The sequence below is a fragment of the Furipterus horrens genome, unplaced genomic scaffold (genome assembly GCF_987537825.1).
Source record: "Furipterus horrens unplaced genomic scaffold, mFurHor1.1.pri manual_scaffold_13, whole genome shotgun sequence".
NCBI classification, from domain to species: Eukaryota; Metazoa; Chordata; class Mammalia; order Chiroptera; family Furipteridae; genus Furipterus; species Furipterus horrens.
In genome coordinates this window covers 36,256,988-36,284,971 of record NW_028327183.1, presented here as the reverse complement: position 1 = coordinate 36,284,971, position 27,984 = coordinate 36,256,988, and the positions used below count along the sequence as shown (strand labels likewise).

At 47.3% G+C, this 27,984-nt stretch overlaps 3 protein-coding genes across 7 annotated transcripts; all 3 read right to left on the bottom strand.

The window, feature by feature from the left end:
• Positions 1-50: 50 nt before the first annotated feature.
• COX6B1 (cytochrome c oxidase subunit 6B1) lies at positions 51-9,895 on the bottom strand. 3 transcript variants are annotated; one of them, XM_090260167.1, is made up of 5 exons: positions 9,728-9,799; positions 8,116-8,232; positions 7,004-7,104; positions 6,587-6,679; positions 176-239 (listed from the first exon to the last, which is right to left on the bottom strand). In XM_090260167.1, exons 2-4 carry the CDS (start codon positions 8,219-8,221, stop codon positions 6,611-6,613), a joined length of 276 nt encoding a protein of 91 aa, XP_090116293.1. In that variant the 5' UTR covers positions 8,222-8,232; positions 9,728-9,799; the 3' UTR covers positions 176-239; positions 6,587-6,610. The 3 variants fall into 3 exon arrangements, with proteins under 3 accessions (XP_090116294.1, XP_090116293.1, XP_090116292.1); XM_090260166.1 differs by lacking the exon at positions 9,728-9,799 and adding an exon at positions 9,806-9,895 and having other exon boundaries at positions 188-239; XM_090260168.1 differs by lacking the exons at positions 6,587-6,679; positions 9,728-9,799 and adding an exon at positions 9,806-9,890 and having other exon boundaries at positions 51-239.
• A 4,059-nt stretch (positions 9,896-13,954) lies between these two features.
• On the bottom strand, positions 13,955-16,239 carry ETV2 (ETS variant transcription factor 2). Its single transcript, XM_090260048.1, has 4 exons — positions 16,170-16,239; positions 15,989-16,066; positions 14,383-14,495; positions 13,955-14,170 (listed from the first exon to the last, which is right to left on the bottom strand). Exons 1-4 carry the CDS (start codon positions 16,237-16,239, stop codon positions 13,970-13,972), a joined length of 462 nt encoding a protein of 153 aa, XP_090116174.1. The 3' UTR covers positions 13,955-13,969.
• A 2,911-nt stretch (positions 16,240-19,150) lies between these two features.
• Positions 19,151-27,179, bottom strand: RBM42 (RNA binding motif protein 42). Of its 3 annotated transcripts, none has more exons than XM_090260096.1 (10): positions 26,959-27,179; positions 26,578-26,722; positions 25,214-25,298; positions 25,034-25,108; positions 23,445-23,510; positions 23,191-23,366; positions 22,363-22,695; positions 21,724-21,841; positions 19,489-19,683; positions 19,151-19,396 (listed from the first exon to the last, which is right to left on the bottom strand). In XM_090260096.1, the coding sequence occupies exons 1-10, from the start codon at positions 27,084-27,086 to the stop codon at positions 19,284-19,286; spliced, it is 1,434 nt and encodes a 477-aa protein (XP_090116222.1). In that variant the 5' UTR covers positions 27,087-27,179; the 3' UTR covers positions 19,151-19,283. The 3 variants fall into 3 exon arrangements, with proteins under 3 accessions (XP_090116222.1, XP_090116223.1, XP_090116224.1); XM_090260097.1 differs by having other exon boundaries at positions 23,191-23,345; XM_090260098.1 differs by lacking the exon at positions 23,445-23,510 and having other exon boundaries at positions 23,191-23,345.
• Positions 27,180-27,984: the final 805 nt, after the last annotated feature.

Below are 27,984 nucleotides of genomic sequence, written 5' to 3'. Positions count from 1 at the left end.
TTCCCAACCGAGCTCCTTGACCAATCATCCAGCTCTTTACAAATACAGTCTTATGCTTTTCCAACAAGTATTTATTATTATTAGTTAAGCCATGATTCAGGATCCTAGGGTGGGATGTACCCAGGTCCCCCTTCACCTCCCTGGGAGAAAGATGGAAGACAGAGGACAAGCGGGGTGCAGCCAGTTCAGATCTTCCCAGGAAACGTGCCTTCTGCCCGGCGGTCATCCCAGGTGGACACCTATGGAAAGACAGTCACTGTTACTCCCTTCCTCTGTGGGGAAACCAGGTGGGTGGACTTGTTTGTCTTCCTCACTTTGCCCACTTATTCATTTCTTCAGTCAGTCAACAAGTAACTGCAGTACCTACACTGTTCCAGGAGCTGGGGAACCAACAGTGACCCCGAAAGACAAGAATCACTGTTCTAAATGGGCTGATGCAAGTGGAACCACTGAGGGGTGGGGGAGGAGACGCAATGCACAGAAAAATCCAAGGCTCACTGCAGGGCTGTCCATGGGGAGATATGTGAGGTATAGAGCTTCAAGAGTGGCTAAGCCCTGCTTCAGGAACCCCAGAGTCAACAGTCAATGATGTCTGTCAGAACAGAGGAAAGAAGGAATACTGTACTAGGCAGCTGTGAAAAAGGCTGACCCATGTTCCAGCAAGAATGGATGTCTAAGATATAGTGAAGTGTAAAAAGGTGCCAAATGGATTATAGAACGGGATACTAGTGTTGAGCACAGATGTATGCATACAAATAAAAACTGATGAAAAGACCGGTATCACACTGTTAACACTCCCCAGAAGTAACACTGTGCTCCTTGCAGACCCTCCTATAGTTAGAAGCACATTCATTTTTATACACATAATATACACACACATTTGTATGCTATTATAGAGAGAGGAGTGCACAAAAGCATGCATAAAGGAGAATGAATCTGAATACCCACTCCACCACTTCCTAGCTGTGTGACCTTGGGCCTCGGTTTCCAAATCTGTAAAATAAGGATACTGATAATAATAGTACCTACACCTCATCCCATTTTTTTAGCATGTCTGCCCTTACATGATATAGAGCTTACAATGTAGTTGGCTCATACAGTAAATGCCATGTATCTGCATATTTTATTTACATACATATATGTAACGCAAATACTCTGTACTTACACACACACATACATACACACACACACGTTGGGCCATACTACATACTGTCCAGCAACTTGCTTTTTCCCACAAGTCTCAGTGCTTTCTGTATTATGTAATGTAGATCAATATAAATGTATCACTTACCAGCCTGGGTTGTTTCTGAATGTCCCCCATTACAAAAAACTGCAATGGACATCTTTGTATGCAAATATTTTTGTGGGTGTTTAGAATATGATTTTTTGAAAAATATGCCACACCTCGAGTATGATTTTCTTCATTTTGAAATAACTGGCAAAACTGACCTCATAAGAGACTGAAACAATTTATAGAACCACCAACATTTAGCACTATCAACCTTTATCATTCTTGCACCAAACTGCAAAAAAAAACCCAAAAAACCAAGTATCTCTGTTGTTTTAGGCTGCATTTCCCTGAATGGGGACGAACATCTTTTTATGTCTGGGATTCACCTGGATTCCCTCATGCTGGACTTGTAGTGTCTACAGTCCACAGTTCTCTAAGTGTGAATTTCTCAGTTTCTGGGTTTATGTCCCCATCCCTTTTAAAGTTAAAGGGTCAGGCTGGTCTGGTCCTTTGGCAAATTATCCTTTGTCCAATAATCTCTCTTCATGAATAGAAAACTAAGGAAACCATTCAGATGGAGGGGAAAACAAATTTTGTATATCAAGTATCATTTACTAAAAAAAGTATGAATCCAGCCTAAGTGGAAGGGAATATTTTTTAACTGGCTATCCAATAATTGAGCATTCTACATGATGTTAGGTAAAAAAAAAAAAAAAAAGCAAAGTTCTAAACAGTATTTAGAGTATGACCCATATCTACATAAAAAGTATATAAAAAACATACCTACACATACATATACCAATATTGGCACACAAAAAAGGAAGTGAAAGATTTACACCAAATTCCTAAGGAAAGTTAATGTTAGGACTCAGAAGGGGTGACAAAGGGGCTTTCACTGTCTACATCATATGTAAATCTCCCATTTAAAAAGTCTACAAAAAGCCAGTGCTATTTTTTATGGAGAAACTGAATATTTATGTATTTAATTTTTAATTTTTTTTTGAAATGTGTTTTATTGATTATAGTGTTACATTTGTTCCAATTTCCCTTCCCTCTGCTCCCCTCCCTCCCCTTGTCCCCCCCCTTTTAGTCCATGTCCATTGGTTGTACATATAGTTCTTCCCAACCTCTCTGTCTATTCCATTCCCTCCTACGATGTTTCTTAATTCCTATACCATCTCCCTCCCTCTCCCCCTTCCCCTTCCCTACTGACCTCCCCCGCAATATGTTTCCCATACCTATAGTTCTTTTTCCACTCTCATTGCCTATTTAGTAGTTTGCCTTTGCTTCAATTCCCTAGCTTCTGTTGTTGGTTCTTGTGATGCAGTTTTCATTTTAGTGTTCACAGTTTTGATCCTCCTTTTTCTAAACCAGTCCCTTTAACATCTCATATAACAGTGGTTTGGATCTAATGAACTCCTTCAGTTTTATTTTGTCCTGGAAACACTTTCTCTGTCCTTCTATTCTGAATGACAATTTCGCTGGATAGAGTATTCGTGGTTGTAGGTTTTGGATTTTCATTACTTTGAATATTTCTTGCCAGTCCCTTCTTGCCTGCAGGGTCTCCCTTGAGAAGTCAGCTGATAGTCTAATTGGGACCCCTTTGTACATGATTCTTTTCTTCTCTCTTGCTGCTTTTAAGATTCTCTCTTTATCTTTAACTTTTGACATTTTGATTATAATGTGTCTTGGAGTGGTTCTCCCTGGGTCCAGTTGTTTTGGAACTCTCTGTGCTTCCTGGACCTGTAAGTCTATTTCCTTCCCCAAGTTTGGGAAGTTCTGCTTTATTATATTTTCACTTAATTTTTCAATTTCTAGTTCATCTTCTTCACCTTCTGGCAAACCAATGATTCTTATGTTGGGCCTTTTATAGCTGTCCCAGAGGTTTCTGATCCTCTCATCCTTGCTTCCCGTTTCCTCTCTCTGCACTGGTTGACTGTTTGTTCCTTCTCTATGTTCTGGTTTGTTGATTTGAACTCTGGATTTTATTTCCTCACCATCTGTCTCGAATGAGGTTTTGTTCCTTTCAGTATGAGTGTTTTTCAATTCTTTCTCAACTTTTTCCAGATCTTTTGTTAATTCTGTAAGCCACCTTATAACAATGGCCCTGAACTGAGCCTCTGATAGGTTTCTTATTTGTTCATCTGTCAGGTTCTTCATCTGTTGCCTGGTGAGCTGCGCCACCGGGATTTCTATAGTTGTCTGCCTCATTTTGACAGATGTGTTTTGCTTTCTTGGGCCGGCAATAGGGGGTAGTGCCTGTGTACTCGTCACAACCCAGCGACCGGCGCCGATCTGCAACCTTTCTTGCCGCTCTGTGGCCCTTTGTCATCACAACCCAGCGACCGGTGGTGGTCCAGGAACCTTTCTCGCCACGCTGTGGCCCTTTGTCATCACTGCCCAGCAACTAGTGGCTACCCGCAACCTATTTCACAGCGCTGTGGCGCTTTGTGTGGGGATGGGGGTCCAAGATGGATTCCCGCAGTTATTCTGCTAGGAGACTGGGATCCGTCCTCCTGCCCTCTGAGCCTCACTGTTCGGGGCGATGTGGTGGTTGTTTTTCCGAGCGTTGGGGTCGTAAGCTGCCGGGGTTAGACTGCAGCTGAGATTGCTCTCCCTGCCACTGTCCCTGGTGCTACCGCAAACAGCTCCGCCCCCTTTCGCTCTTACCTGCCCAAAGGGCGCTGCTGGTTTATGACTTTGTGCGTTGGGCTTCTGTGTAGTTTTATTTTCTGGAATTTCTAATTATCTTTTGTTTTGAAGTAGTTGTATTCCTCTCTAGTTGTAGAGGGAGACCGAGCGCGTCCGTCTAAGCCTCAATCTTGGCCGGAAGTCCTAATTTTTAAATTTTTATAAGTTTATTTGAGCCAAACATGCCAGGGAACAAGATCTCAAATGCTCCTAAAATTTTTTTTTTAAACCAGAAAATAAAAGATGGTTGGAAAAAAGTCTTAAATGCTCATATAGGAAAAGTACTGGACTCCAGCCCCTACCTCTCCCAAAATATATATACTGAGATTAGAGACTTAAAAAAGCACATAGAAAACACCTGAAAGATGCTACAATGTTACTGAAAGTTCAGGAAGATGAGGAACTTTTTTCTGTCCTTTCCTATTTTTAAAAGTCCCTGTGAATTGATGATATTTATAAAAAACAAAAACAACAGCAGTAACAAAACACTTTTTTTACTTCATCAAGTTTCTGAAATAGAAGCCAGGCTGGGTATAAAGGGGCCTATGCAGAATACATTTATATCCAACCCTAGCAGGGCAGACACAATAAGTACCTGGGTGGAAGAACCACATAATCTGATGTTTCCCAGGTAAGGGCAGGTCCAGGTCCTGGACACTGAGGTCTGGCACAATATCAGGACCAAAAGCATAATCCTAATGCCCTGTCCACCATGTACCCAATGCAGGACCTGAGGCTGGAAGTGGGATGTTAGGAGATCAAAACATCATGTTACCCGCCCTGGCTGGGTAGCTCAGTTGGTTGGAGCTTCACCCCATGCACCAAGAGGTTGCAGGTTCGATCCCCAGTCAGGGCACATACCTAGGCCGCAGGTTCAATCCCTGGTTGCAGTACATTCAGAGGCAACTGATTTATGTCTCTCTCTCTCTCTCTTTCCCTCCCTTCCTCTCTGTAAAACCAATAAATAGATCCTCAGGTGAGGATTAAACACAAAAAATGGCAACAAATAACAAAACCCAGATCACCCAGGGTTGTAAGAAATCCTGGGAGGGCACCGGGTACTCAAAGGCACATGAGACAGTGTGGCCAAAGAAAGGAAAATGAAGTGAGCTAAGGAAGAGTGCTATTAAGTCAATTTGTTCTCCAGAAATGAACCCCAAAGATGTACAACAAGGATGTGTAAAATATTGAAAAACTAAAACATAATCTCCATCAAAGGCGACCAGTTAAATTAAAACATCCACTATTAAAATGAATAAGGCAGATCTATTCATTGCTGCAAAAGACACAATGATAAGCCAAAGCAAGTCAAAGAACAGAATATATAGTATGAACTGTTCATACACAGAAAGTGCCACAAGTTTATGTACAATAAATTTATGTATCAAGAAAAGGGAATCAGTTAACAGTAGTTACCTCAGGGGAGGGGGATTGGACTTCTATTTTTTATTTTACTGTTCTGCTCACATATATTGCTTTTTAATAAATGAGCACGATTACTTTTGCAATAGTATCATGTTTTTTTAAAAATTTTATTTATTTATTTTTAGAGAGGGGGGAAGGGAGGGAAAGAGAGGGACAGAAACATTGATGTGCGAGTTACATCAATCGGTTGCCTCTTGCACGCCCTCAATTGGGGACCTGGTCCACAACCCAGGCATGTGCCCTGACTGGGAATCAACTGGCGACCTTTCAGTTTGCAGGCCGGCACTCAATCCACGGAGCCACACCAGCCAGGGCATTATAGTATCATATTTTGATTCTAAGACAAATGGTGTTTCATTTTAACATCTCTGAAATTAGTATGCTTGTTACATTCCTTTCCACCATTAAAAAAAAAAGATTTTAACATCTGTCAATATTTCTTGCACTTGATGGGGGCTTTGATTCGATAAAATGTTTTTTATTTTAACTTATTTATTTTTAAAACGATTTTATTTATTTTTAGAGAGAGGGAGAAGTGCAAGAGAAACACCGATCAGTTGCCTCAGGCACGTGCCCCGACAGGGCCTTTTGGTTTATGGGATGATGCCCAACCCACTGAGACACATCAGACAGGGTTGTTTTTATTTTATTTCATTAAAAAATTTAACTTATTGATTTTAGAGAGAAAAAGAGAGAGAGAGAGAGGAGGGGAGGGAGGGAGAGAGAACCATCAGTTTGTTGTTACACTTATTTATAAATTTATTGGTTGCTACTTTTATGTGCCTTGAACAGAGGCGGAACCTGCAACCTTGGCTTATCAGAAGAAAGAGAGTCATGTTAAACATAAATTCCTTATTTAAAAAGAGGGTATGGCAGAGAGCATTAAATGGTGACAAAAGGTCTGGTAAGATCAGGGCTAAAAGGACTGCCTTATAGTGTCCATATTTTTTAGAGATGCACACTGAGGTAGAGAGGGGTGAAATGACATGTTTGGGATTTGCTTCAAAATACTTCAGCAAAGGAAAGAAGAAAAAGAAAAAAAGAGATGAAGAAAATGTGGAAAAATCTTGGTCTTATTCAATTTGGGTAATGGGTCTGTTTGGTGGTCACTGAATTATTCTATTTTGATGTATGTGTCAAAATGTTCATTATGAGGTCCTGATCAGTATGGCTTAGGTGGTTGGGGATCGTCCTGCAAGGAGAAAAGTAGCTGATTTGATTCCTGGTCAGGGTACATACCTGGGTTGTGGGTTTGGTCCCCCATCAGGGCACATGTGTGAGGCAACTGATGTTTCTCTCTCTCCCTTTCTTTCTCCTTCCCTTCCCCTTTCTCTAAAAATAAATAACATCTTTTAAAAATGTTCATAATGAAAAAGGAACAGGGACCTAGCAGTGAGTATATTCGTAACTGGTAGAGTGCTGCGCAAGATGGAGTTTTCAAGACAGCCCTGGTCACCTTGGCTGAGAGCCATGACTTGTTGAGAGTATCAGTGAAAGAAGAAAGGCAATTCTAAGAAGAAAAGGTCAAGTTCTATGGACAGTGTGATGCCCTGTCTTCCCTCTACCTCTTGCAGCTGAACTCCCACCAAATTAACAAGCTCCCCTCTCCTAAGATCCCACCCCAGCACCCCAAGGGCCCCAGCAGGAGTCACTTACCCAGGATATGGGGCAAATGGACTTGTACACACGCCGGTACCATTCGCACACGGAGACATCACCCCCTTTAGCAGTCATTGCCTTCTCACAGCGGTGGAAGTCTGTGAAAAAAGGGGTTCAGGGTTAGAACACATTTTTGAACAAAACTCACAGAAATACATTTTTGCTCAGAACCAGTTATACACACACACACACTTTACAAGTATACTAAAAAAGGCTAGATAAAACTCACTAAATTGACTTTGCAATCCCTAGAGAACTGCTGTTCAGCTTGAAAGCTCTGGGGTCAGGATTGGTGGGGCAAAATGAGGGGCATATGTAGTGATTATGGAAAGCCAGAACCAGGGCATGGAAAGGGGAAGATAGTCTTGATGCTAAGATGCTGGAGTCCAAGGAGGAAGACAGGAGAGGGGAAATCCAGCTTTTAAAAGTAAACAAATAATTAAAAAGAATTAATCTGGGTAACTGCATTCTACTTCAGGACATTGCCTACAGAGAAAAGCATTCACATGGACCTCAAATTACATCTATAAGCATGTATAAACAGCAGCGTCATTCATAAGAGTCCCAAACTGGAAACCACACAAGTGTCCATGAATAAACCATGGAAAACTTTACAGCAATGAAAATGAGCAAACTTACATGTCATAGCACAGATGAATCTTCAAAACTGTTGAATTAAAAAATCCAAACACAAGAGAATACATACAGTATTTATAAAGTTCACAAAAAGGCAAACCTAAATGTGGTGAGAAAACCAAAATGTGATTGCCTTAATTCATGTGGGTTACATCTCTGCTGGGGAAAGTAGGGTGTTGTGTTTAATACAGGCTGTGCAGTAGGCAGGGGAGTTCAGAGTTCAGGTACTATCTACTTTTTTATCCAGGTTATAGTTACACAGGTGTTCACTTCAGAATTATTCATTTATTGGTACATTATGCTTTCTGTACTTCCTCTATGTATGTTACATATCTTTCTCTATCACTCACACACACACACAAATCTTTAAAAGGCCTGGGATGCGTGGGTCCCTGAGGAGGCAAAAGGTGAGCAACTTCAGGTGTGGGAATAGGGGAAGATCTGCATTGCCCCCACCACCATGCCCTGCTCACCCAGGTAGTTCTGCCAACAATTCCTGGTCTGGTTCTGGTTGGGGAAGCGGCTATCAAAAGGGGCAGTCTTGTAGTTCTTAATTTTGGTCTTGATGTCTTCTGCCATGTTGCTAACTCCTGGGGGAAAAGAAAGAGGGTATTAGCATGGGTTCTATTGGGCCTGACTCTGAGCATGTCAGCTCACCTAGGCTCTTGGGGGCCTAGACATAAAAGATGGGCTGGGTGTGAATAAGGCACCAGCCCCTTCCTTTCAACATATACACACAGACGTGAAAAGCAGGGCAAATTCATACATCTAAATGTGGATGTCACAGCAAGGCCTGGAGGGAGGATCAAGTCCTTGGCAAAATGAGGCCTTCTCTGTCACAAAATAACACTAGCTAACACTCATTGACTGCTGACCAGAGGCCAGGTGCTGACCTATACTCTTACATATTTACTTCTACAGCCAATCTAATAAAAGGTGAGAACTATTACCATCACTGCTTCACTGATAAGGGATGACCAGTGTCTAAATGTCTAAATGATTTCTCAAGGTCATACATAATACAAGTGGTGGAGCTGCACTTGATCACTGACAAAAATCACAATGCAGAAATTCTTGTCTTTGGTGCCATGAACTCTTCAAGAGTCTAATGAGCCCTTTCTCAGAATAGGTTTAAATGCTTTAAAAAAACTGCACAGGCTCACAAAACAAAAACCAACCACTTCTATGTAGCTGAGGATTTATTAACTACCACAGTTTTGAAGTAATCATGAGTGAAGATCTTTTGTGCTATCTGCAACCATAATGTGATACAAGATGAGGTGTGATTTTGATGCTGACAAAGTCACAGATGCTAATACTCCTGAGGTTGTTGCCTGCATGCCTAATTGAAGCAAATGCTATATTTCAATTTGAGATTATTAAAAACACAGATGTAACCCCCTCCGCCCACTAGATCACTAGAACCCCTTCAATTCTATAGATTCTGTGGAGTCAGGATTAAAAAACCTTTGCTATAATGTCTCTCATGAGGTGACAAATTTTTCACCAGGAAATCTGAAAGTGCCTCTATTCTACAGAATTCAAGGAGTCGTAGAGTTACGTAGAAGTGCGCAAGCCAGTGTTAAATGGAAGCAATTCAAGGTAGTGTTGAGGATCTGGGCCCCCAGTGGTGTGGGGGGAGGGGCGGAGAGGAAGTCGGGAGGGGATTGTAGAACAGCAACCGCTGGGATGCAGACGCGGTCGGAACAGTAATTTGGGGCGAAATCTTGACCCGCTCTCTGGGACTGATGGTGAATCGGGATAACACTGCGGGCCCTCCAACGTCCAAAAGGGAGAGGAGGGGCCGGACACCAGGGAGTCTCGCCTGCGGCCAGATGATTAAGGGCACCGCAGGCCAAACTACTGAGTCCAAGCCTGGTCGCGGGCTAAGTAGCTTAATGTCGCTGAGCTTCAGTAGCCTCACTGTCAAAAGGGACACTCACAGGCTGGAGGGAGGACTAAATGGCTTAATATAAGTCTACTGGACTGCTGCCCGGCATTAAGGAAGAATCGTTATCTACGACTACTAACACAACAGGACCCCAGAGCCGCGGGAGGCCGAAAGCCGCCGGCTGGAAACCTCACCTCGTTCTCGGGGAAGGTAGGGTCCGGTTCCTCAGTCTCCCAAGATGGGATCCCGGATTCCCGACCCTTCACACTCACCCAAAGACGCCCCTGCAGTAGCACACAGCTCAATGTGACCCTCAGCAAAGACGCCTCCGTCGGAACGGAAACGGAATTTAGACGGACCGGAAGCCGGGCGGGGTATAGGTGGGTCTTCCCTTAGGCTAGAGCGCCCTCGGGGAGGCGGTCTCTGAGTCCATTAAGGCCACACCCATTCACGAGAACTCTAATCTTCTATTAGGCTAAATAGCTGTTCATCATTTCTCCAGGCCCAATCATAAGCTTGCATAGCTCTTGGACGGGCTCAGAGCTGGGGCTTGGGACGTCGCCCAGTTACAGATTCTCATCATTTCCCTGGCTTTACCCGGAGGAAGGGTGTCTGTCTGGGTCCGGGGCTCGCTGGAGAGTGGGCCTGGGGAAATACCCAAGCGGAAGTACTTTTGTAAGAGCTGGGGATGCATCGTTGAACAAAAGGCAACAAACAATCCGTATCCTCATTATGATTATTTATGGGGTCAATTGTTAGGGTATTGAAAAGGAACCAGTCCTTTTTCTCAGGATCATTTTTTATGTTACGAGGAATGCCCAGACTCCCCTCCAAGTCCCGGAAAGATTTGGGTGGCCGAGGACTCAGAAATCAGTCCTGCATCACGTGCAGGGGGTGTGGGGTGGTTAAGAATGAACACTTGGTTCTTCTAAGAATGGTGTTGCTCAGAGTACCACGAGGAGGCAGCAAGCAGACAAAAAGGAGTTTATTGAGGGAATTAGCAAGCGGGGAGGAAGCTGTGCTGTGAATGGCCCGACTCTGGGGTCCTAGGGAAGGAGGGGCTGTTTTATAGGGGGAAGAAAAAAGAAACTATTGAGTTAAGTCGTTATCTCGCAGCTGTGAGTCTAGGGCTCATCAAGCCAAACGGAGCTCGGGTTGACGTACCCCACTATCATGGGAAACTCCCTGACAGCTGCAGGGGGAAGGGGGGACGGCGTGGGAAATGAGGCTGTCTAGTTCTGTGAAGGGTTTGGCAGAAATCAGTCCATTTCAGAAAATGGCAACTCCATTCTTCTGGGGAGTTGTACTTGACTCCTATCTTTCTCTCACACCCCGTAGCTGATCTTATCAAGAAATCCTGTTGGCTCTGCCTTTAAAAATATACTCAGAGTCTTATGCCACATTTGGCTCAAGCCACCAACACCTGCAGCCTGGACTATAACAGTAGCCCACTCCCTGTCCTCCTGCTTCCCTGCTGCCCTCCACAATCAATCTACTCAGCCAGAAGGACACTATTAACACATCAGTCAGGTTGTTACAGTAGAATGAGTAGCAGAGAGAAAATAAAGGCAGGATCCTCACCATTTCAGTCTAAAAAGAACTTAATAGAATAGGCTAGGTGCAGAGGAAGACATGTCTCACCTGCTAACCCATCAGCCCCACACCTGGTCTCATAATACTTGCAGGTGTTCCAATATCACAAGAAATACTATGTTAGCATGGGAGGAGAAAAGTCCTTGGAATTCTATGTATTATTTCCACTATCAGGGAAGGAGAGCCTTTGAAACTGTGTTTACATTGCAAGGCCCGAAAGTGGAAAATGGCCCATAGGGCCAAAAGAAAGAAGCCCATTAACAGTGGGTATTCACCCGAGAAAGCTATCACAACCTTTACCTGTCAATCAATATGTAACTTCTTCACCCCATTCCCCATCCCGCCAACTATGTAAGTCCTCAAAACAAAGGACTTGTTCTCCTGGTGTTCTTGGCCCTCTGGCCCCCAGGCCTCAGGCAACACTAGGGTGAGCTTGTCACCCTGGCCTTTGGCCACCATTGCTTTTGCTCTCCCATTCACTAATAAATTTTGCGTGTACACTAATAGGCTTGTTGATCTGTAATTCTTTACTGCATCAGTGGGAAGAACCAGGGTTTCTCCGATAACAAGATTGGTCCCCTTCCTTAGCCTAGTACCCAACCCTTGTGTCTGGTGTGACTTTTTGTCTAAAGCAGGAGTCCTTACAAATGACCTACAACAGTTGGGTCCCCTTTATAACCTCATCTCTGTAAAAACTGATAGAGGAAACCTTATTCAAAATGCAGGTGGGAAGCCCTGAAGGAAGAGCTCTCAGGCACTGCATTATTCGTTGCAACATGCATAACAAAAAAGGAATATAATTATTTTAACAAGATCTGTTTCCCTAATTCTTGTCTGTGATGATAAGAATGTTACTTTTCATCTGGTTCAAAGAATATTTTTCACATGGGAATTTATCTCTTGCTTAAAAGAAAAAGGATCACTCCCTGCCCTAGCAACAGCACACTGGTCACTGCTTGCAGCCAATGAGAAACCACGGCAACCTCAAACTCTTGTTCTCTAATGGACTTGTGTTCAAAATAACCCTCCCTAATTTCTTCCTAAAACATAATAAAAGCTGAACTTCCTTTTGTCTCTTAGACTTGCATGTAGTTTGCTACAGTTTGCCTGTCCCAAATTGCTATTCCAGAATAAACTTTTATTTTTTTGAGCTTGCCTTAGTTTACCTCTTTGTTTAAGTCAACATCTCCTACCCCTTTTCTGAATCCCACTGCTCCAGCCTGGATGCTACCCTCCTTAAAGGTCCTTAAACATGCAGGCTGGCTTCCCTCTCAGGGCCTTTGCACTTGTACCCTTAGCCTGAAATGCTCTTCCCACAGCTGGCTCCCTGCCTCGCCTCCTTCAGTCTTTTGCTCAAATGTCATCTTCTCTGAGAGCCGTTCTCAGATCAAATATTTTAAGTTGCTATCTTGTCAGCCTCTATCTCCCTTCCCTACTTAGTATTTCTCCACAGCACTTATCTTCTCAAATATGATATCCTTCCTTTTATTCTGCTTACCTTCTCTTGTCTCCCTCAGTATAACAGAAGATTGTAGAGGAAATATTTTTGTCTTATTCATCATTGTATCTCCAGCACCTGGCACACTGAAGGAGTAAATTTCTTGTGTGAAAAAAGTGCCTAATGGAGACTGGATGAAGAAGTTGTATGAAAGAGAATTGCTTTCATCCTCCTCTTGGTCTTGGACTCCAAAGCTTCCCATATACTATGTTGGGTGCAGTGTCCAGGCCTTATTGGGTCAAGGGCTTCTTAACATTCTGTGTTCATCAACATTGTTATTATTTGCAGAACTACTTGTTTGCATGCCTTCGTTCACTCCCTTCAATGACATCTTCCTAAAGCCCAAACCCTTTCTCTGCTTAACCCCTCCATGGCTCCCCTGTGAGCTCAGGACAAAGTCCAGGCTCCTTACCATGGCCCCACAGATCCTTTGTGAAATGATCCACGGTCCCCTCTCCAACATCACTGACGTTTCAATTCATTGAACTGTGCTGTGAGATCTTCTACCTCCAGGCCCTTGCTCATGCTGTTTCTTCTGCCTCGAATATTCTTTGCCTGACATCTAAAATCAGCTGTTTTTTCCTCCAGAAAGCCTTTCCCAACCTCTCCTTCCCCAGGCTAGGTCAGATCCCTCCTTGTGGGTCTCCTCACCCCCTGGAGTTTCCCCATCCCAGCCCTGACCACTCCAGGCCTTCCCTGTCTGGTGATGGTTATGTCTCCCCACTGAACTGTGAGCTCCCTAAGTAAGGGCAGGGGCCGAAGTTGTCTTGGTCACTGCTGAATCCCTAGCATTGTCCACAGGAAGACCACTGAGTAGGCTCTTTTTAGGAGCTTGTCAGTTCCCAGAATGGGGTAGGCTCTGCTTGGGGTCTAAGTCTGAGTTTTATGCCCCCCAGCTTTGGTGGGGAAACAAGAGTAGGTGGTTTATGGGATGTAAACACTGGGTCTAACTCTTTGATAGTTCCTAGCACTGTGAGAGTACACAGTAAGCCCTTTTTTGAGCCTCAGTTCTCTTTTCAAGGGGGACAGAGTAGGTAAACTCACAAGTAAAGGATTGGGTCTGATTTCTCTACAAGTCCCAGCACAGGGCAGGCACACAGTAGGTCCTGTGGAGGGACTGAGTTAGATTACTTTGCAAGTCCCATCACACAATGAGCACGCAGTAAGTTCCTTAAGAGTCGGGGTCTGTTTTGGTCATGGTGAGTCTTAGAATTACACAGGCCCCGGGGAGGGGGCGGGTGTGTGCGTGGGGATGCACGCATGTTCCCCAGAAGGTCTAAAGGTCTATCTAGTCAGTATCATTGGGAAGGATGCAGACAGCACGCGAAGGTTTGACAGCATATTTTTATTGGGTTGCTGCTTCCTGTCCGCCCCCGGCGCGGTCCGGATAAGCTAAGCCAGGCACCCGGCCCCCAAAGCGGTACGTGTACTTGCTCCTACCGCTCTTGAGCACGATATCGCGGCGGTAGTAGTAACGCAGGCCTCGGCTCAGCTTCTCGTAATTCATGCCAGGTTTCTTCTTGCGCTCCCCCCACAGCCGCGCCACCTAGGGCGAAGGCGGGGCTAGTTGAGAAGGTAGGAGGGGTAGGGCTTGGCAACAGAGGGGCGGGGTTAGGGTATGGTTTGGACCCTGGTTAGGTGGCATCTAGCAGGGTTGAAGTGAGGGCGCACTGGGGCAGGGGCCAAGGACTAGGCAAAATGAATGGCGGGGCTAGGCTGAACAAGAGGAGACCTGGCGGGTCTGGGAAACTGGCCCACCTCTTTGGGGTCGCACAGCTGGAACTCGAGGCTGTTGCCAGTCCAGCGGATGCAGCTGCTACGCGCCCCGTCTTGGAGCAGCTCCAGAAGGAACTGCCACAGCTGAATGGGACCTGCGGGGTGGAGGCAGGTGAACACTCAGGTTTTCTAGCTCCGATCCATGTCGCTTTGATGACCCAGGAGCCTGGGCCCCCTCTTTCTCGGCGGCCAGCGAGTCCGAATCCTTCCATATAAGGGACCCAAGGATCGGTCTGGGGACCCAGGCTGTCCCACCCCGAGACCTAGTCATCCATACTCTCATGTCTTTCCTTCTCACCTAATTCAGGAGCCCAGGTCCTCGTCCCTTGCCCCCTAGAAGACTACCAGGGTCTTAACCCTCCCCTCCCTCAGGACTCAGGAGTGAGGGCAACTGCAGCCTCGGTTCTCCATCTCTTAGGCATCTAAGTCCAGCCCTCTGGTAGGCCCCGCCTCAGGAGACTGCCGCTTTGCTTCCGCCAGACAAAGCCTTGCGTACCTCTTACCTCGGTGGTTAGTTTTGGGGTAACGAACCAAAGTTGCGCGGACCGACTGCTGGCTCGGTTCGGAGGAAGTGGTGAGATCTGAACTCTGGTACACTTTCGAAGACGTGCTGCGACCCGTTTGCAACCCTATGTCCCAGGAGGTGGGATAGTCGGAGCTCTCAGGCCCGCTCCAGCATGCGGTACGGTCGGTGCGCTGCTCCCCACAGGGGCCCTTGCCCCAGGAGGTGGCGCAGTCGGAGCCAATAGAACAGTTCCAGCAGGTGGAGCTGGCTGCAGCTGGTGCGTGAGGCCACGACTTGTCACCTCCCTCAGAGGTGGTGTTGTGGCCGGCGATCCCGGAAGACCCAGCGAAGGCGGTGGGGCTCAGGTCGGGAGGGGCGGGGCCCAGGGCCGGTGAGACAGGGCTCCAAGCATCCCAGCCGGTGCACCCCAGTTGTGCCCAGTCTCCTGACCACGGAAGAGCCTGAGAGGCGTGCTCTATGAGGAGGAATGGACCTCAGTGAGTGGAGCCCAGGTGTCCCGCTTCCCGGCCCCCTCGGGAGTCTAGAAGTCGAAGCTCTCTGTCCGCTGTGCCTGGAGGCCCCGGTTCCCGGCCCTGGGCCAGGCCACCTGGAGGACACAGTGTGTTCCCAGTCCTATCTATCTCCGTTCTCCCTCAAAGAGCAGGGAGGCTAAACTTTAACCACGTGGAGGATCCCAGACTCCTCCTTCCCTGCCTCTTCGTACACACTCACCCGCTCCCCATGGAGCTTCTGGGTGCGGTGACGCCGAGCCCCAGTCCCGCTGTGGGAATCCTGCGAGGGATAAGGATGTAACTAAGTTTAGGGAAGGGTGTGGGCAATGACTAGTCACCCCGCCCCCTCAACCACTCACCCAGTAGTCCTTATTTGTCTGGGACAGGGAGTAGTTATTACCCCCAACCCCTACTCACTTAGACCTAGGACTCGGGACCACAGCCCCCTCTTAATCCTCAGGAGTTCGAGCCAGAAGCCCTCTCCCCGGTAAACCCCAGGAGTCCAGGCACGCTTCCTTCTTCCCTCAGACCTAACCTTCCCCAGCACCCAGAGGTCCCAGCTCACAAACACCTTTCCAGAATGTCTCCTCTGTCAGCGTGTCCCCTTGGAGTGCCACTTCAGGGAAATAGAAGCCGAGCTCAGCTCCTTCTGCAGGCAATCAGGAGATTAGGGCTGGTCAGGGTCAGCGGAGGCCCCCCCACCTAGCTACCCCCCTACACACATACACATTGTTTTAGCCCCAGCAGCCTACCCAGCCTTGACAGTCTGTTCCCCAGGGGCACTTCCTGTGGTGATGCTTCATCCCACTTCCACAAGTCCATGGATGTTCGTTGTGAATGTTCTAGGAGCAGGGGAGGCACAGGGTGAGCTGGTGACACTTAGGGACCCTGAAGCCCTTGCTTCTCTCAGACCCAGGAGTCCAAGGAGTCCAGGCCTCTGCTCCCTTCTTCCCCAAGACCCTGGAATCTTGGCCTCCAGTGTCCTTTTCTCTCAGGTCAGGAGTAAGGGACCTCAGCCCTCTTTTTGGTCTCAGACCCAGGAGTCCAGGCCCCCAGACCTCCAGCCCCAGTTCATGGCTCACCTCTGGCGGGTTCTTCTGCCCCCAGCTGAGGGTCTCAGCCCCATTTCATACCATGCACCACCACCCCCCCTCGCCAGACCTAGGCAGAGGGGAATTTTCCAAGACGTCAGAGCTGGGGGTCGAAGCTAGGGTCGAGTTGCAAGGAGCTGGGGCGGGGCTGAGCCACCCCCCCCCCCCATGGCTGCCTGCCTCCTGGTAGCCGGGGCTTTTCTGCCTGCTGGAGTGGCTTGGAGAACAGCAGGCTAGGTGACAGGGTGCAGAGAGTGTTTATGGGGTGATGGCAACGGGGCAGGGGACTTGGGGATTTGATCCTGAAACATGGGGGGCATGGGGGGAGGAGGGTCTGGGTACAGCTGGGCTGTGCCAGACTTATCTGCAACAGGAAGGGGGTATTTCCGCCAGACCCTTGGTCAGCCTACGTCACAATCACAGGGGGACTGAGGGGGATGGGGTGAGGGGAAGCTGATTGGAATCCCTGACCAGGCAGAGTTCTGTCATTCCCAGAGCTTTAAGGAGGACAGTCTGGAGGGGCATCAATAATAATAACAATAGCATCAACAGAATAATGACAGTAATATTGATAGCCAATTTTGTTGGTGGCTCATTGCATGCCACCAACAGTGCCATGGGCCTTTGTTTAATTTTCTTGTGAGGTAAATACTAGTCTTATCCCCATTTTATGAAAGAGGAAATTGTGGCAGGCTTCCTCCCACTTTTCTTCATTTCCTGAGTCCATGCCCTTCCATGCTGTAAGTTTGGGACAAATGGGAAATTTGAGCATAAACTATGAGATATGAATTACTAATTTTCTTAGATATGATAATGGTATCATGATCTGAAAGATGTCTCTGTAAAGACACAGATATTTAGGGGTGGCATATCTCTTTGTTTTTGAGTGTTCCTGTCTCCTCTCTCACTCTCTCTCTCTGGGTTTTCTGCCCATTTCCAGTCTCATTGTACTGCCTCAGTTCTCACACCTATCTTTTTGCCTTCCTCCCCATCCCTTCATCTCTGTCCATCTCAACCCAAGATCAGTATTTCTCTCTGTCCTCAGGAAGACTTAAATGCACACTTTAAAAGCCTCCTTTCCCCTGGCTGGTGTGGCTCAGTGGATTAAGCACCAGATTATGAACTGAAAGGTTGCCGGTCAGTCAGGGCACATGCCTGGGTTGCGGGCCAGGTTCCCAACTGGGGGTGTGTGAGAAGCAACAGGTTGATGTATCTCTCGCATATTGATGTTTCTCTCCCTTTCTCCCTCCCTTCCCTTCTCTAAAAATAGAATCTTTTAAAAAGCTTCCTTTCTGTCATCATTCTCCTTCCCATCGCCTCCCTTGCCCTCCCTTGCCCCCATGGTTAATGAGCAGAAGCAGGACAGGAGTAGGGAGGGCTAGTAATGTGGGTGGGTATTGAGGGCTCAGGCTGGGTGGTCCAGCCAGGTGGCACTTCCTGCTGGGGGAGGAGGCCCTCATCCTCTGACCAGACTGGAAAATGTGATGTCAGAGAGGAGGGCAGTAAAGGAGAAAGACAGGAACAGAGGAAACTTGACACCTCTCCTGGGTGACTAGCTTCCCTGAGAGGCCTTCCCCTCTACCAACCCAGGCTTCTGACCACTAGGCCCGTTGGAGACCGTCATCCCCTCATGCTAGGACCATGCAAGCTCCCTCTGTCTCATTTCTGCCCCAGCCTCTTTCCAGACCTCCAGCCCACAGTAGTTTCAGGGCTTTTTCTAAAATGCAGTTGTGATGCCAGTTCCCTGTTTGAACTGTCTCAGCTTCTTGGGGCTGGTTGCTGCCTTCGAGGTAAAGTCTAAGCTGTTTGTTAAGTCTGGTGTTGAAGGTCCTGCATGAATACTTCTTTGGACAAATGGAGACAAGCTTGGAGCTGGGAAAAGAGATGGGGAAGAGACCTATAGATAAAGATAATTGACTCAGAGAGATACAGATGCACATAAAGAGACAAACACGGCACTCAGAGAAACAGAGAGAAACATTCAAGACTGCAGACACAGGCTGGGATTAGGCAGAGGGAAGAAACTGGGAAATAAGTCTCAGAGATCAGAGGGTGAGAACTGCAGACAGAGAATGACAGAAGAGAATGAGACAGTCTCAGAAATGGCCAGATCCTTCAGGAAACACTCCTTGACTCCCAGGTCGCACCCTGGGCTTGCCCCACAACCCTGACCACTCTGAGCCATCACTGTCTGGGCAATGAGCCTCTTTTCTGCCATTGGACCAGGAAATCTGAGGAAACAGGGTCTGGGACTGTTTCAGTCACCAATGTGTTTCCAGCACTGTGTAGGCCGTAGTGGGTTTGCTGAAAGCCTGGAAGGCTGTGAGCTACAGAATTGCAGGGCCCAGAAGACCCTCTAATCTTGGTGCTGAGAAGACAGGCTAGTCACAAGAGCATGGGTCTGAGCCTCAGTTTGGCTTCAGCCCTATCATAGGTCTCAGCTTCCTCTTTGGTGGAATGGGCTGTACTCAGTGTGCCCTTAAGAGATTTCCATTAAGATATAATTAATGAGCACTCTGTAGGGACTGAAAAATGACCATCTACATTTCTATCTAGGTAAACTTTCAAGGTTTCCCACTATTCCCAGGTGGGGAGATGCAAAGTCTTATACCCCAGAGAGTGCTTCCAAGGCCAGCCAGGGATGGAAATTAACAAAATTTTATTGAAACTGGTTTTGAGGAGGATGGTTGGGTGGATAGGTGGGGGTTTTCCAAAGAGGACACTGGGGAGGAGCCAGCGCCCAGCCAGGTGGGAGCAGGTGCCATGCCACAGACCCTATCTCAGGCCTAACTTCTTCTTCTCCTTTTGCTTCTTGCGCACCACATCCAGGTTCCGGTCCTTCCACATGCTCTTGCGCAGCTTGATGGGGCGTGAGCCCACATATTTCCCTGAGGGAATGGAAGGTTCAAGGTCAGGTTTGGGGTCAGGTTTAGGCCAAATATGTGTCACACCCACTGGCCCTAGGGAAGGCCTCACCCACCATTCATCTCACGCATGGCGCGTACATAGTCACTGGGGTCCTTAAAGCTGACAAAGCCATAGCCCTTGGTCTTGCCTGTGCGCTTGTCACGGATCACCTTAGCCTTAAGGAAGGATGGGAAGCGGCTGAAGGCACGTGCCAAGATGTCATCATTCACCTCATTGCCCAGATCTCCACAGAAGATCCGAAAGTCATCTGGGGTGGGAAGAGAGGAAGTCAGAGGATGCAGATGCTTGGCCCAGTGTCTGCCTCATTTAAAGAGCCCCACCTTCTCTCAAGGCACCCTCCCAACCCCCAAGCAATCTTCCGTCTGTATCCCCAGCAGTCTCTGCCTGTGGCACCCTTAGTAGTAACAGCCAACACCTGTATAGTACTTACCCTGTGCTAGGCTGTCTGTTAAGCACTCATTAGGTTTAAACACATCTGGCACTTTCAAAAAACAATTTTTATTTATTTATTTATTTATTTATTTTTTAAGAGGGAAAGGAAGGAAGAGAAGGAGGGAAACATCAATGTGCAAGAGAAACACAGATGGGTTGCCTCCTGCACACCCTCAACTGGGGACCACAACCCAGGCATGTGCCCTGGTTGGGAATAGAATAAGTGACCCTTCGGTTTGCAGGCTGGTGTTCAATTCACTGGAACCACACTAGCCAAGGTACACCTGGTACTCTTAACAGCCCTTTTACACCGAGGCACAAGAAGGTCAAGTCACCTGCCCAAAGTTACTCAACCAGTAGTAGTAGAGTTGGGATAAGAACTCAGGCATCTGGCTACAGAATTCTGACTTATAATTGCACTACCCTCCCTCACCCTAGGATCATCTCACCCACTCCCATTATGAAGCCCCTAACTATCCTAGCCTTGGTCTCTCCTCTCCGCCCCTGGCATCCCTTAGTCTCCTGGACACCTCTCCGTGGACATACCCTATATCCCTGACACCACTGGCTCTCATAATGGCACCCCAGTACCACAGACTTCATCTTTCTACAGCTCTGTTTCCTCTGCTAAGCCCACTCTTAGTTCCCACCTGAGCCCCTGAAACCTGAACATTCTGTCTGATCTTTCTCCAAGCCTGACCTCAGTCACCATTTCCAGGCATAGCCCCTAGGCTGGGCCTGAGGCTGAGCCTCAACAGAACATGCTCACACCCAAAGAATCCCTTCCCCATGAAGCACATACTATTATCATCACCTTGTTGGAAATGAAAAAGATGAGACTGGAAAGGCTAAGTGACTTGCCCATGTCACAAAACTGGGGTCTACAGCCTGTACCGGCCACATCTGGGCCCATGTTGCCATGACCCTAGCTTGGGAGTGGTAGACCATCCCAGGAGAAGCAGAAGTCAAGGACTGGGATGGGAGGTAGGTCCCTTTCCTTGATTACAACTGGGGTTTCCCATGGTTTCTGTGGCAATTAAGGACACTGAGAACAAGATAGGCTAATTCAGGAGAAACTCAGAGGGTGAGACCTATAAGACAACTGACAACTGGTCTGGACACTTCAAATAATTATTACACACAAGACAAGGCAGTGGGAGAGAGACCATTCTCATTAAAAGGTAATCTGAGGCATAAAACTGTATGTATCCTGATTTTGGGGAAAAAGACCTATAACAGATAGTTTGGGAGAACTGAGTGAATCTAAATATAAATGGAATACGAGAAACCATAGAACTAGTTAATTTTCTTAGATGTGTTAATAGTATTGACATGAAAGAGACTGTTACATTTCTTAGGAGATGAATATTGAGGTATTTATAAGTGAAGTGGTAATTCATAATGTGCTTTAAATGACTGAGCAAAAACTCCCAAAACACACATACTCATAGAGAGATAAAGTAAATATAGCAAAATATTGATTGCTGAATCTAGGTGGTAGATATATGGCTATTCACTGTACAGTTTAGTGTTTAACATTTTTCATAAAAAATTGGGGGAAAAAAGAATGCTCTTTTACCTTTAGCAAGCCAGGTCCCTCATGAAAAAAAAAACAGAGGCCAAAAGGTCCTAGGTGCCAATCACCTCTACCAAGTTCTGTTCAGTGGCTGGGTGAAGGCCTGCCTCACAGAGCCACAGCCAAGTCCTCCATGGGGTGTGCTAACAACAGTGCCTGCCCTACAGAGAGCAGGCAGTTGTGGAGTTACTTGGTTCAACTTCCCCGTTTCAGCCCCAAGGAAGAGAGTTTGGCCTGACTGGCTGAGCAATGCCTGAGCCTGGACACTGGCCCATTTACCTGCATCCCACTCCAGCAGGCTGGGGTCTTCCCAGCTGCTACCAGCTGCTGTGCGAATGCAACGTTTCAGTTTCTCCGGCTTTCCTTTCTTCTTGTCCTCACCCAGTGGCTCTGGGACCTGCAGAAAAGGAACAGCCCTGACTGGTGTGCTTAGTGGGTTGGGTGTCATCCCACAAAGCCAAAGGCTGCCAGTTTGATTCCAGTCAGGGCACATGCCTGGGTTACAGGCCAGGTCCCTGGCTGGGGGCATGTGAGAGGCAACCAATTGATGTTTCTCTCTAACATTGATGTTTCTTTCCCTCTCCCTTCACCTCTCTCTAAAAATAAATAAATAAAATCTTAAGGAAAAAAAAAGAAAGGGGAACAAAGTCTTGGTGTTAGTTTTGGGAACCCATCTGCCACTTTCCTTTGCTCCTTTGCCCTCCTGCCTCCAGAGTTAAAGGACTGGATGTACTCCTTGGTGTGGGGTATATGTATCTGCCATCCTCTCCTTGATGTCTTCCTAGCCCTTCTATCTTCCTGGGCCCCTTCTACCTCCATCATTAGAGGACTACATGTGTTTCTGTGTGTAAAAGCCCACGGACTCCTGTATGCCTTCCCAGTCCTTTCCATCCCCTCACTGTAGTGCTCCTTGCTTACCTCAAGAGCCATGAGGCCAGGGGGTGGCTCAGGCCGTGGGGGCCGCGGGCGTGGACGCAATGACAGGAGCTCAGGAATGCGTAGTGGAGGCAACAAGCCTCTCACAACTTCTAGAGGAAGGGGCAGGGGCTCAGGCTCAGGCAAAGGCATGGCCAGGGCCAGTGGGAGGCTGGGCCCAATGACAGCAGGGCCAGTGGGGGCACCTCCTGCCCCCACAGCTACTGCTGTGCTAGGGTCCTCCAGCCCAGTTGCTGCCGCCACCACTGCCTCCTCCTTCTCTTTCAGGCCCAACCCTAGGCCTAGGCCCAGCTCTCGGGGTGTTGCTGGCTCTTCCTGTGGGCAAGGGGAGGAAATGAAGGGGTCAGCTCAAGGCTCAGACCTTACTCCCATTTCCATCCTGTACAACAAAGCAGTGGGGTCAGAGAGCAAGCAAGAAATGTCTAGACAAAGAAAGGAGTCTATAGTCAGAGACAGACATAGGGATAGAGAAACACAGTCAGATACACACACACACAGAGACACATACAAGGACAAAGAAAGACATCAAGACAGTAAAACAGAGAGGGACAATCAGGAAAAATAGAGATGTAGAGACAGAAATACATCCATAGCTTGTTTTTTCTACACTTTTCTCAAAAACAAAAAACAAAAACAGTAAAATAAAGAGTCAGCCACAGAAATACAAGGAGAAACAGAGACAGACACAGAGAATGAGAAGGCAGACACAAAACACCAGGAAAAAGGCAGATTTAGACAGTCTTATCAGGCCAGAATCAAGGACTCCCCACCCACTGCACCTCTGACCATCAACTTCCTGTCCATACTTACCAGAGGAGGCCTCAGAGCAGCCATGGAGCCCATGGGAGGCCCTGTGGCCCGAGCCATAGGTGGTAATATCATAGGTGGTCCAGGAGGTCCAGGCAGAGGGGGACCCACGAGGGCCTGGTGAGGGGGCCTAAGGGCCATAGGGCGAGGACCACCTGCTGCAGAAGAAAGAGCAGAATCTGTCAGGGTGTTAGTAGGGGAGTTAGAGGGCTTAAGGGGTGGTTAATGTGGCAGGAATGATGACCCTGGCCCCTCACCTGCTCTCTGAAGCACATGGGGGACAAAGGCTGGACGCAGGATAGGGGCCCTCTGGGGGCCCACAGCTGTGGGAGAGAGAGATGGGTGTGTGTGTCATGGGAGACCAGGGCACTTGGGGAAGGTGTGTGGGGAAGGTGGGTACTCTCAGCATCCAAAAATCCTGGAGAAGAGTGCAGGGAGTCTTCTGGGAGATACAGGGGTCTTTTCATTTGTTCATTCAGCAGAAATTCACCATTGAGGATCTCTTCTGTGCCTGTCCCCGACCTGGGGAATGCTAGAGACACAGCAAAAGACCAAGGGTTCTTGGCGAGCTCCTGGTTCAGAGTAGGAGGGAATAAACCCATTACCAGAGAGTGACATCCCAGAGTGATTAGAGCTGGGATGGGAGAAAGTCTAGGCATGGTGATTAGAATTAGAAGGGTGAAGCCCAGGGAGTAGTGGGAGCCCGGACGGGCCCTCTGACCTATCCAGGGAGATTAGAGAAGGCTTCCTGAAGAAAGGGACCTGGGACCTGAAACCCAAAGGATAATGAAAACTTAGGTAAAAGATAAGTAAAAAAAGTACTGGCAAAGGAGAACATTTATAAACAAAATATTTTCCTCTTTTCAATTTAGTATAATTGTAATAGAGGAGGTCGGGTTTGGAGAACATCATAAGAAAATGGTTGAGAGGTAAGCAGGCATCCAAGCACAGCCTTATTAGCTGACCCATGAATGTCCTCCTGAGGGCACCGAAGGGTCACAGCAGGGTTGGAAGCCGGGCAGGGTGACTAGGTCAGATTTGCATTTTGATCACAACCATACTAAAGAGTAAGAGATGTTAAAATTTCTCAGATTAAAAAAAGTATAACAGGATTTAAGTAACACATTTGATCTCATAAAGATCGTATCAGAACTTTAGACAACACACAAAGTAATATCACAAAAACTGACTGTATATAAAATCACCTCAACAACAAAAAAAAGAAAAGAATGGCCTGTGGAGAGGACAGATTTTAGCTGACTTTGGGTAGTTTGATTTTGGTTTAGTTGACAAGTTTTAGAAGGGTATAGTTGGGCAATAGTGAACAAGGGAGAGAACTTCAACGTGAGCATTGCTGGCACATCCCAGCAATGTTTAAGGCTTCTGAGGAGGCTGTGGGGATCTCTCTGCAAGGGGCTAGGTGATGTAGAGTCTTGACTGCCAGGTGAACAGCTTGGTGCTTGCTTGATGGTTCATCTCATCAACAGATAGCATGTAATGCTTACTATGTGACAGACACCAAGACTCCTCACAGAGCTTACATTTTAGAGGAAGCAAAATATAATAAGTAAATTATACAGCTTTTCATAAGATGTTAAGTGCTAGGAAACACAGCAGGGTGATGATTAGAAATGACAGTAGGAGATTGGTTTGCAATTATCAAATTAAGCCTTATTAAGGATAAAATGACTTGTAGTACATAAGCAGATTTGTGCTGTAAGAGAATGACAAAATCAGGTGGGGATGAAATGGACAGGGTGAGTTAGAGCAATCAATCAGGCAAGAAGCTTAAGTAGTTAAAATAAGAGTGCTTGGTTAAACGTGAGTTTCCTGGCTCCAGAACTACCTGCTCGCCGCAAAAACATGGCTTCTCGAGCCTCTGGACTGTCCAGGTGACTCCGATCACCAGGGCCAAAGCCAACTGTTGGGAGAGGAGAGACAAGAATGGTGGGCGGAAGAGTCCTGGTCATCCGTTCACCGCCCTGCCTAATCCCCTGGCTCCTTCATCCCACCAATCCTTACTTACCTGGTCCCACAAAAGGAGGGCCACCCACCATGGGAGAAACCACTGTGGCTGCAGCAGCTGCCCGAGCCTCCAGAGTCTGTTGGACCTGTTGCAGAGTAGGTTGGAGTAAGGAGCCTGACTCAGTGCTCCCAAACTGCCCTGGATGGCCCACCCTGGGAGGTCAAGGGTTTCATTCTTTCCACTGTGTGTGGGGCTAGCTATCTGTCAATCTTTAGGGCTTAGTTAAAATGGCACGTTTCAGAGGCTTTTGGGATTACACTAGCTCAATCTGTCCTTAGCCCATCCTTAGCAGCAACTCTCACTATCCTGCTGTTTCATCTGCCCCACAGTACACAGCACTATCTGAAATTATGTCCAGCCTGTCCTCCCCATCTCCCATGCCACCACCATTGTCTCTTGCCTTGACCATTACAGTACCCTCTTCCTCAGTCTCGATTCTGCCCTTGCCACCTCCTACAGTCTGTTCTCCAAACACAGCCAGAGCAACCCTGTTAACATCTAAGTTGGACCATATCACCCCTCTGCTCAAAAATCCCTCAATTGTTTCCCATCTCAGAGCGAAAACCAAGGTCCTTATGGTGGCCCACAAAGCCCTACCAGATCTGGTGTCTATCACCTCTCTGTCCTCATCTCCTCCCACTCCTCCCTTTGCTCAATTCACTCTAGCCACACTGTTCTCCCTGCTCTTGAACATGTCAGGTACGCACCTGCCTCATGGCTCTCGCACTAGTAGTTCTTTCTACGGGAAATGCTCTTCCCCTAGATATCTGCATGGTTTCCTCCATCATGTTCTTTATATCTTTGCTTAAAATGTCACCTTCTCAGAAAGCCTTCCCTGACTGCACTGATAAATCTCTGTACTTCTGGCTGTACTTTGACCTGCTTCTCTCAAGTAAAATGTAAACTCTAAGAAGGTAGTGCTTGTTGTTCTTTCTCTGCTATAATATGCCTAATTCCTAGAATAGTGCGTGGTGCATAGAAGGCACTCAATAATTATTTGTTGACAGAAAGAACATGTTCAATTGTTTTCTTCTTAGTAGTCTTTCTCTCCACTAGTCATATACAGCTAGCTATTGAACACCTGAATGTGACTAATGAGATTAAGGAACTGTTGAACTCAAATATATATCTTAGATATTTCCATCACTGCATAAAGTTCTATTAAACAACATGCTCTAGAATATAAGCTCTCAAAGGGCAGAAATACTGTTTGCCTTAGTCATCACTGTGTCCTCAGTGCCTAGCACATAAAATATTTGTCATGCAAATTAATCAACAAGCCAACATGCCAATAGTTCTCTGTATATAAAGATCGAGTTCCAGGCACTGCGCTCTCTGACTTAGATGCCATAGTTCAGACATACCTGCTGGTATGTGTTGGTCGCGATAATTGGGCGGATTACAGGAGCTGCTGGGACCTGCATCGCTTCTACTGTGGGGACCGTAGGCACTGCAGGCATAGCTGCTGGGATTCCGGTTACCGGAGCCCCCAGAACTTCCTGCTCGAACCTGAGGGTACAGAACAGACACCACAGCTCAGGACCTTGCACCAATTCTGGTACACTGGCTACATCGAAACAACGCCTTCGCTCTGTCAGCCTCTTCTTACTCCCGCCCACACAATCCCGAAGGTTCCATTTCCCCATAACAGAGCCGTATGTCGGGCCTATTGGGGCCTGGAGGCTCCAGGGTTCGGCAGCTCTGGCTCTAAGGTTGCTTTTATTCCGCCCTGTCGCGGGCCTTACAGGGCCATCTCCGCCTCCATCTCCTTCAGGCGTTCTTCGCCGCTCTTGCCCGGAATGCTGGCGCCCGGGCCCGGGACCACGGGTCCTCCGGCACCCGGGAGTCCCGGGGCCGGCCCAGCCCCAGCCATCACTGCCGCTTTCGCTCTAGCCGCTATACCGCCAAAGCCCCACCGGTTCCGCCGTCTACTCTCCGGCTACGTCAGTGTAGGCGCCCGCGGATGACCTATAAACAAAAGCGACCGGCGCTGGTATATGACGTAATACGCCAACGGGGGGTCAGTCTTTAGAGCGAGGGCCAGTGAGAATCTGGCCACACCCGGAGGCCTCACCCAAGGAAAAGTATAGGCCAATCACAGTGCTGGAAAAATCTGGATCTATGGGAGCGCAACCAAGAAGGCGGTGGGGCTCTCCCGGAAAAACGTGGGGAAGTGAGAGCGCTCTAAAGTTAGTTGGTCCCTCCGTAAAGTAGAAACCGGAACTTTGAGAGCGTGGGAAAATTCGGAGGCTTGTTCCCGAAGTTTTAAAACACACCTAAGCCCTGGTCGAGTAGCTCAGTTGGTTAGAGTTGTTCTTTTACGCCAAGGTTGCCGTTCCATCTCAGGTCAGGGAACATACAAGAAGCAATCGATGAATGCAAAGATAAGTGTAACAACAAATCTCTCTCTCAAACTAATAATAATAACTATGATAATTATGATAATTAATAATAGCTTTTAAGACACACTGAAGTCCACATCAGCCCAGGCCTGTGGGTGAGGCTGGAAACAGGTTAGGATCGTGGGCTCCCAATCTTATTTTAGACACACAGTACCAGACAATGACTCCCAGAGAGAACAGAGAAATGACGTGAGAGGCCAGAAGAGGCGCTTCCTAGAGAATATGACAGCTGAAGGCTTTTGCTAGGTGAAATGGGATGGCATGTTTTGGGTAGGAGGAATAGTTCATGTAAAGGCCAAGAGACAGTAGTCAAATGCGTCAAATCAGCAGGTCAAGTGTATAGGTTTGATCTTTGCCCTTTCTTGTGAC

What these genes read in the sequence shown, in the direction of transcription:
- COX6B1 (XM_090260166.1), bottom strand. Translation starts at nt 8,221, where the DNA reads ATGGCAGAAGACATCAAGACCAAAATTAAGAACTACAAGACTGCCCCT. An exon ending in TTGTTGGCAGAACTACCTGG is followed by an intron (nt 7,105 to 8,115) that starts GTGAGCAGGGCA and finishes CTTTTTTCACAG; the next exon opens with ACTTCCACCGCTGTGAGAAG. An exon ending in CCATTTGCCCCATATCCTGG is followed by an intron (nt 6,680 to 7,003) that starts GTAAGTGACTCC and finishes ATTTATTTTTAG; the next exon opens with AGAAAGGGGAAGGGAAGGAG.
- ETV2 (XM_090260048.1), bottom strand. Translation starts at nt 16,239, where the DNA reads ATGGACTTGTGGAAGTGGGATGAAGCATCACCACAGGAAGTGCCCCTG. An exon ending in GAACAGACTGTCAAGGCTGG is followed by an intron (nt 16,067 to 16,169) that starts GTAGGCTGCTGG and finishes GATTGCCTGCAG; the next exon opens with AAGGAGCTGAGCTCGGCTTC. An exon ending in AGCTGTGCGACCCCAAAGAG is followed by an intron (nt 14,171 to 14,382) that starts GTGGGCCAGTTT and finishes CCTTCGCCCTAG; the next exon opens with GTGGCGCGGCTGTGGGGGGA.
- RBM42 (XM_090260096.1), bottom strand. Translation starts at nt 27,086, where the DNA reads ATGGCTGGGGCTGGGCCGGCCCCGGGACTCCCGGGTGCCGGAGGACCC. An exon ending in CATGTTTTTGCGGCGAGCAG is followed by an intron (nt 23,511 to 25,033) that starts GTAGTTCTGGAG and finishes TCTCTCCCACAG; the next exon opens with CTGTGGGCCCCCAGAGGGCC. An exon ending in CGCCATGCGTGAGATGAATG is followed by an intron (nt 19,397 to 19,488) that starts GTGGGTGAGGCC and finishes CCATTCCCTCAG; the next exon opens with GGAAATATGTGGGCTCACGC.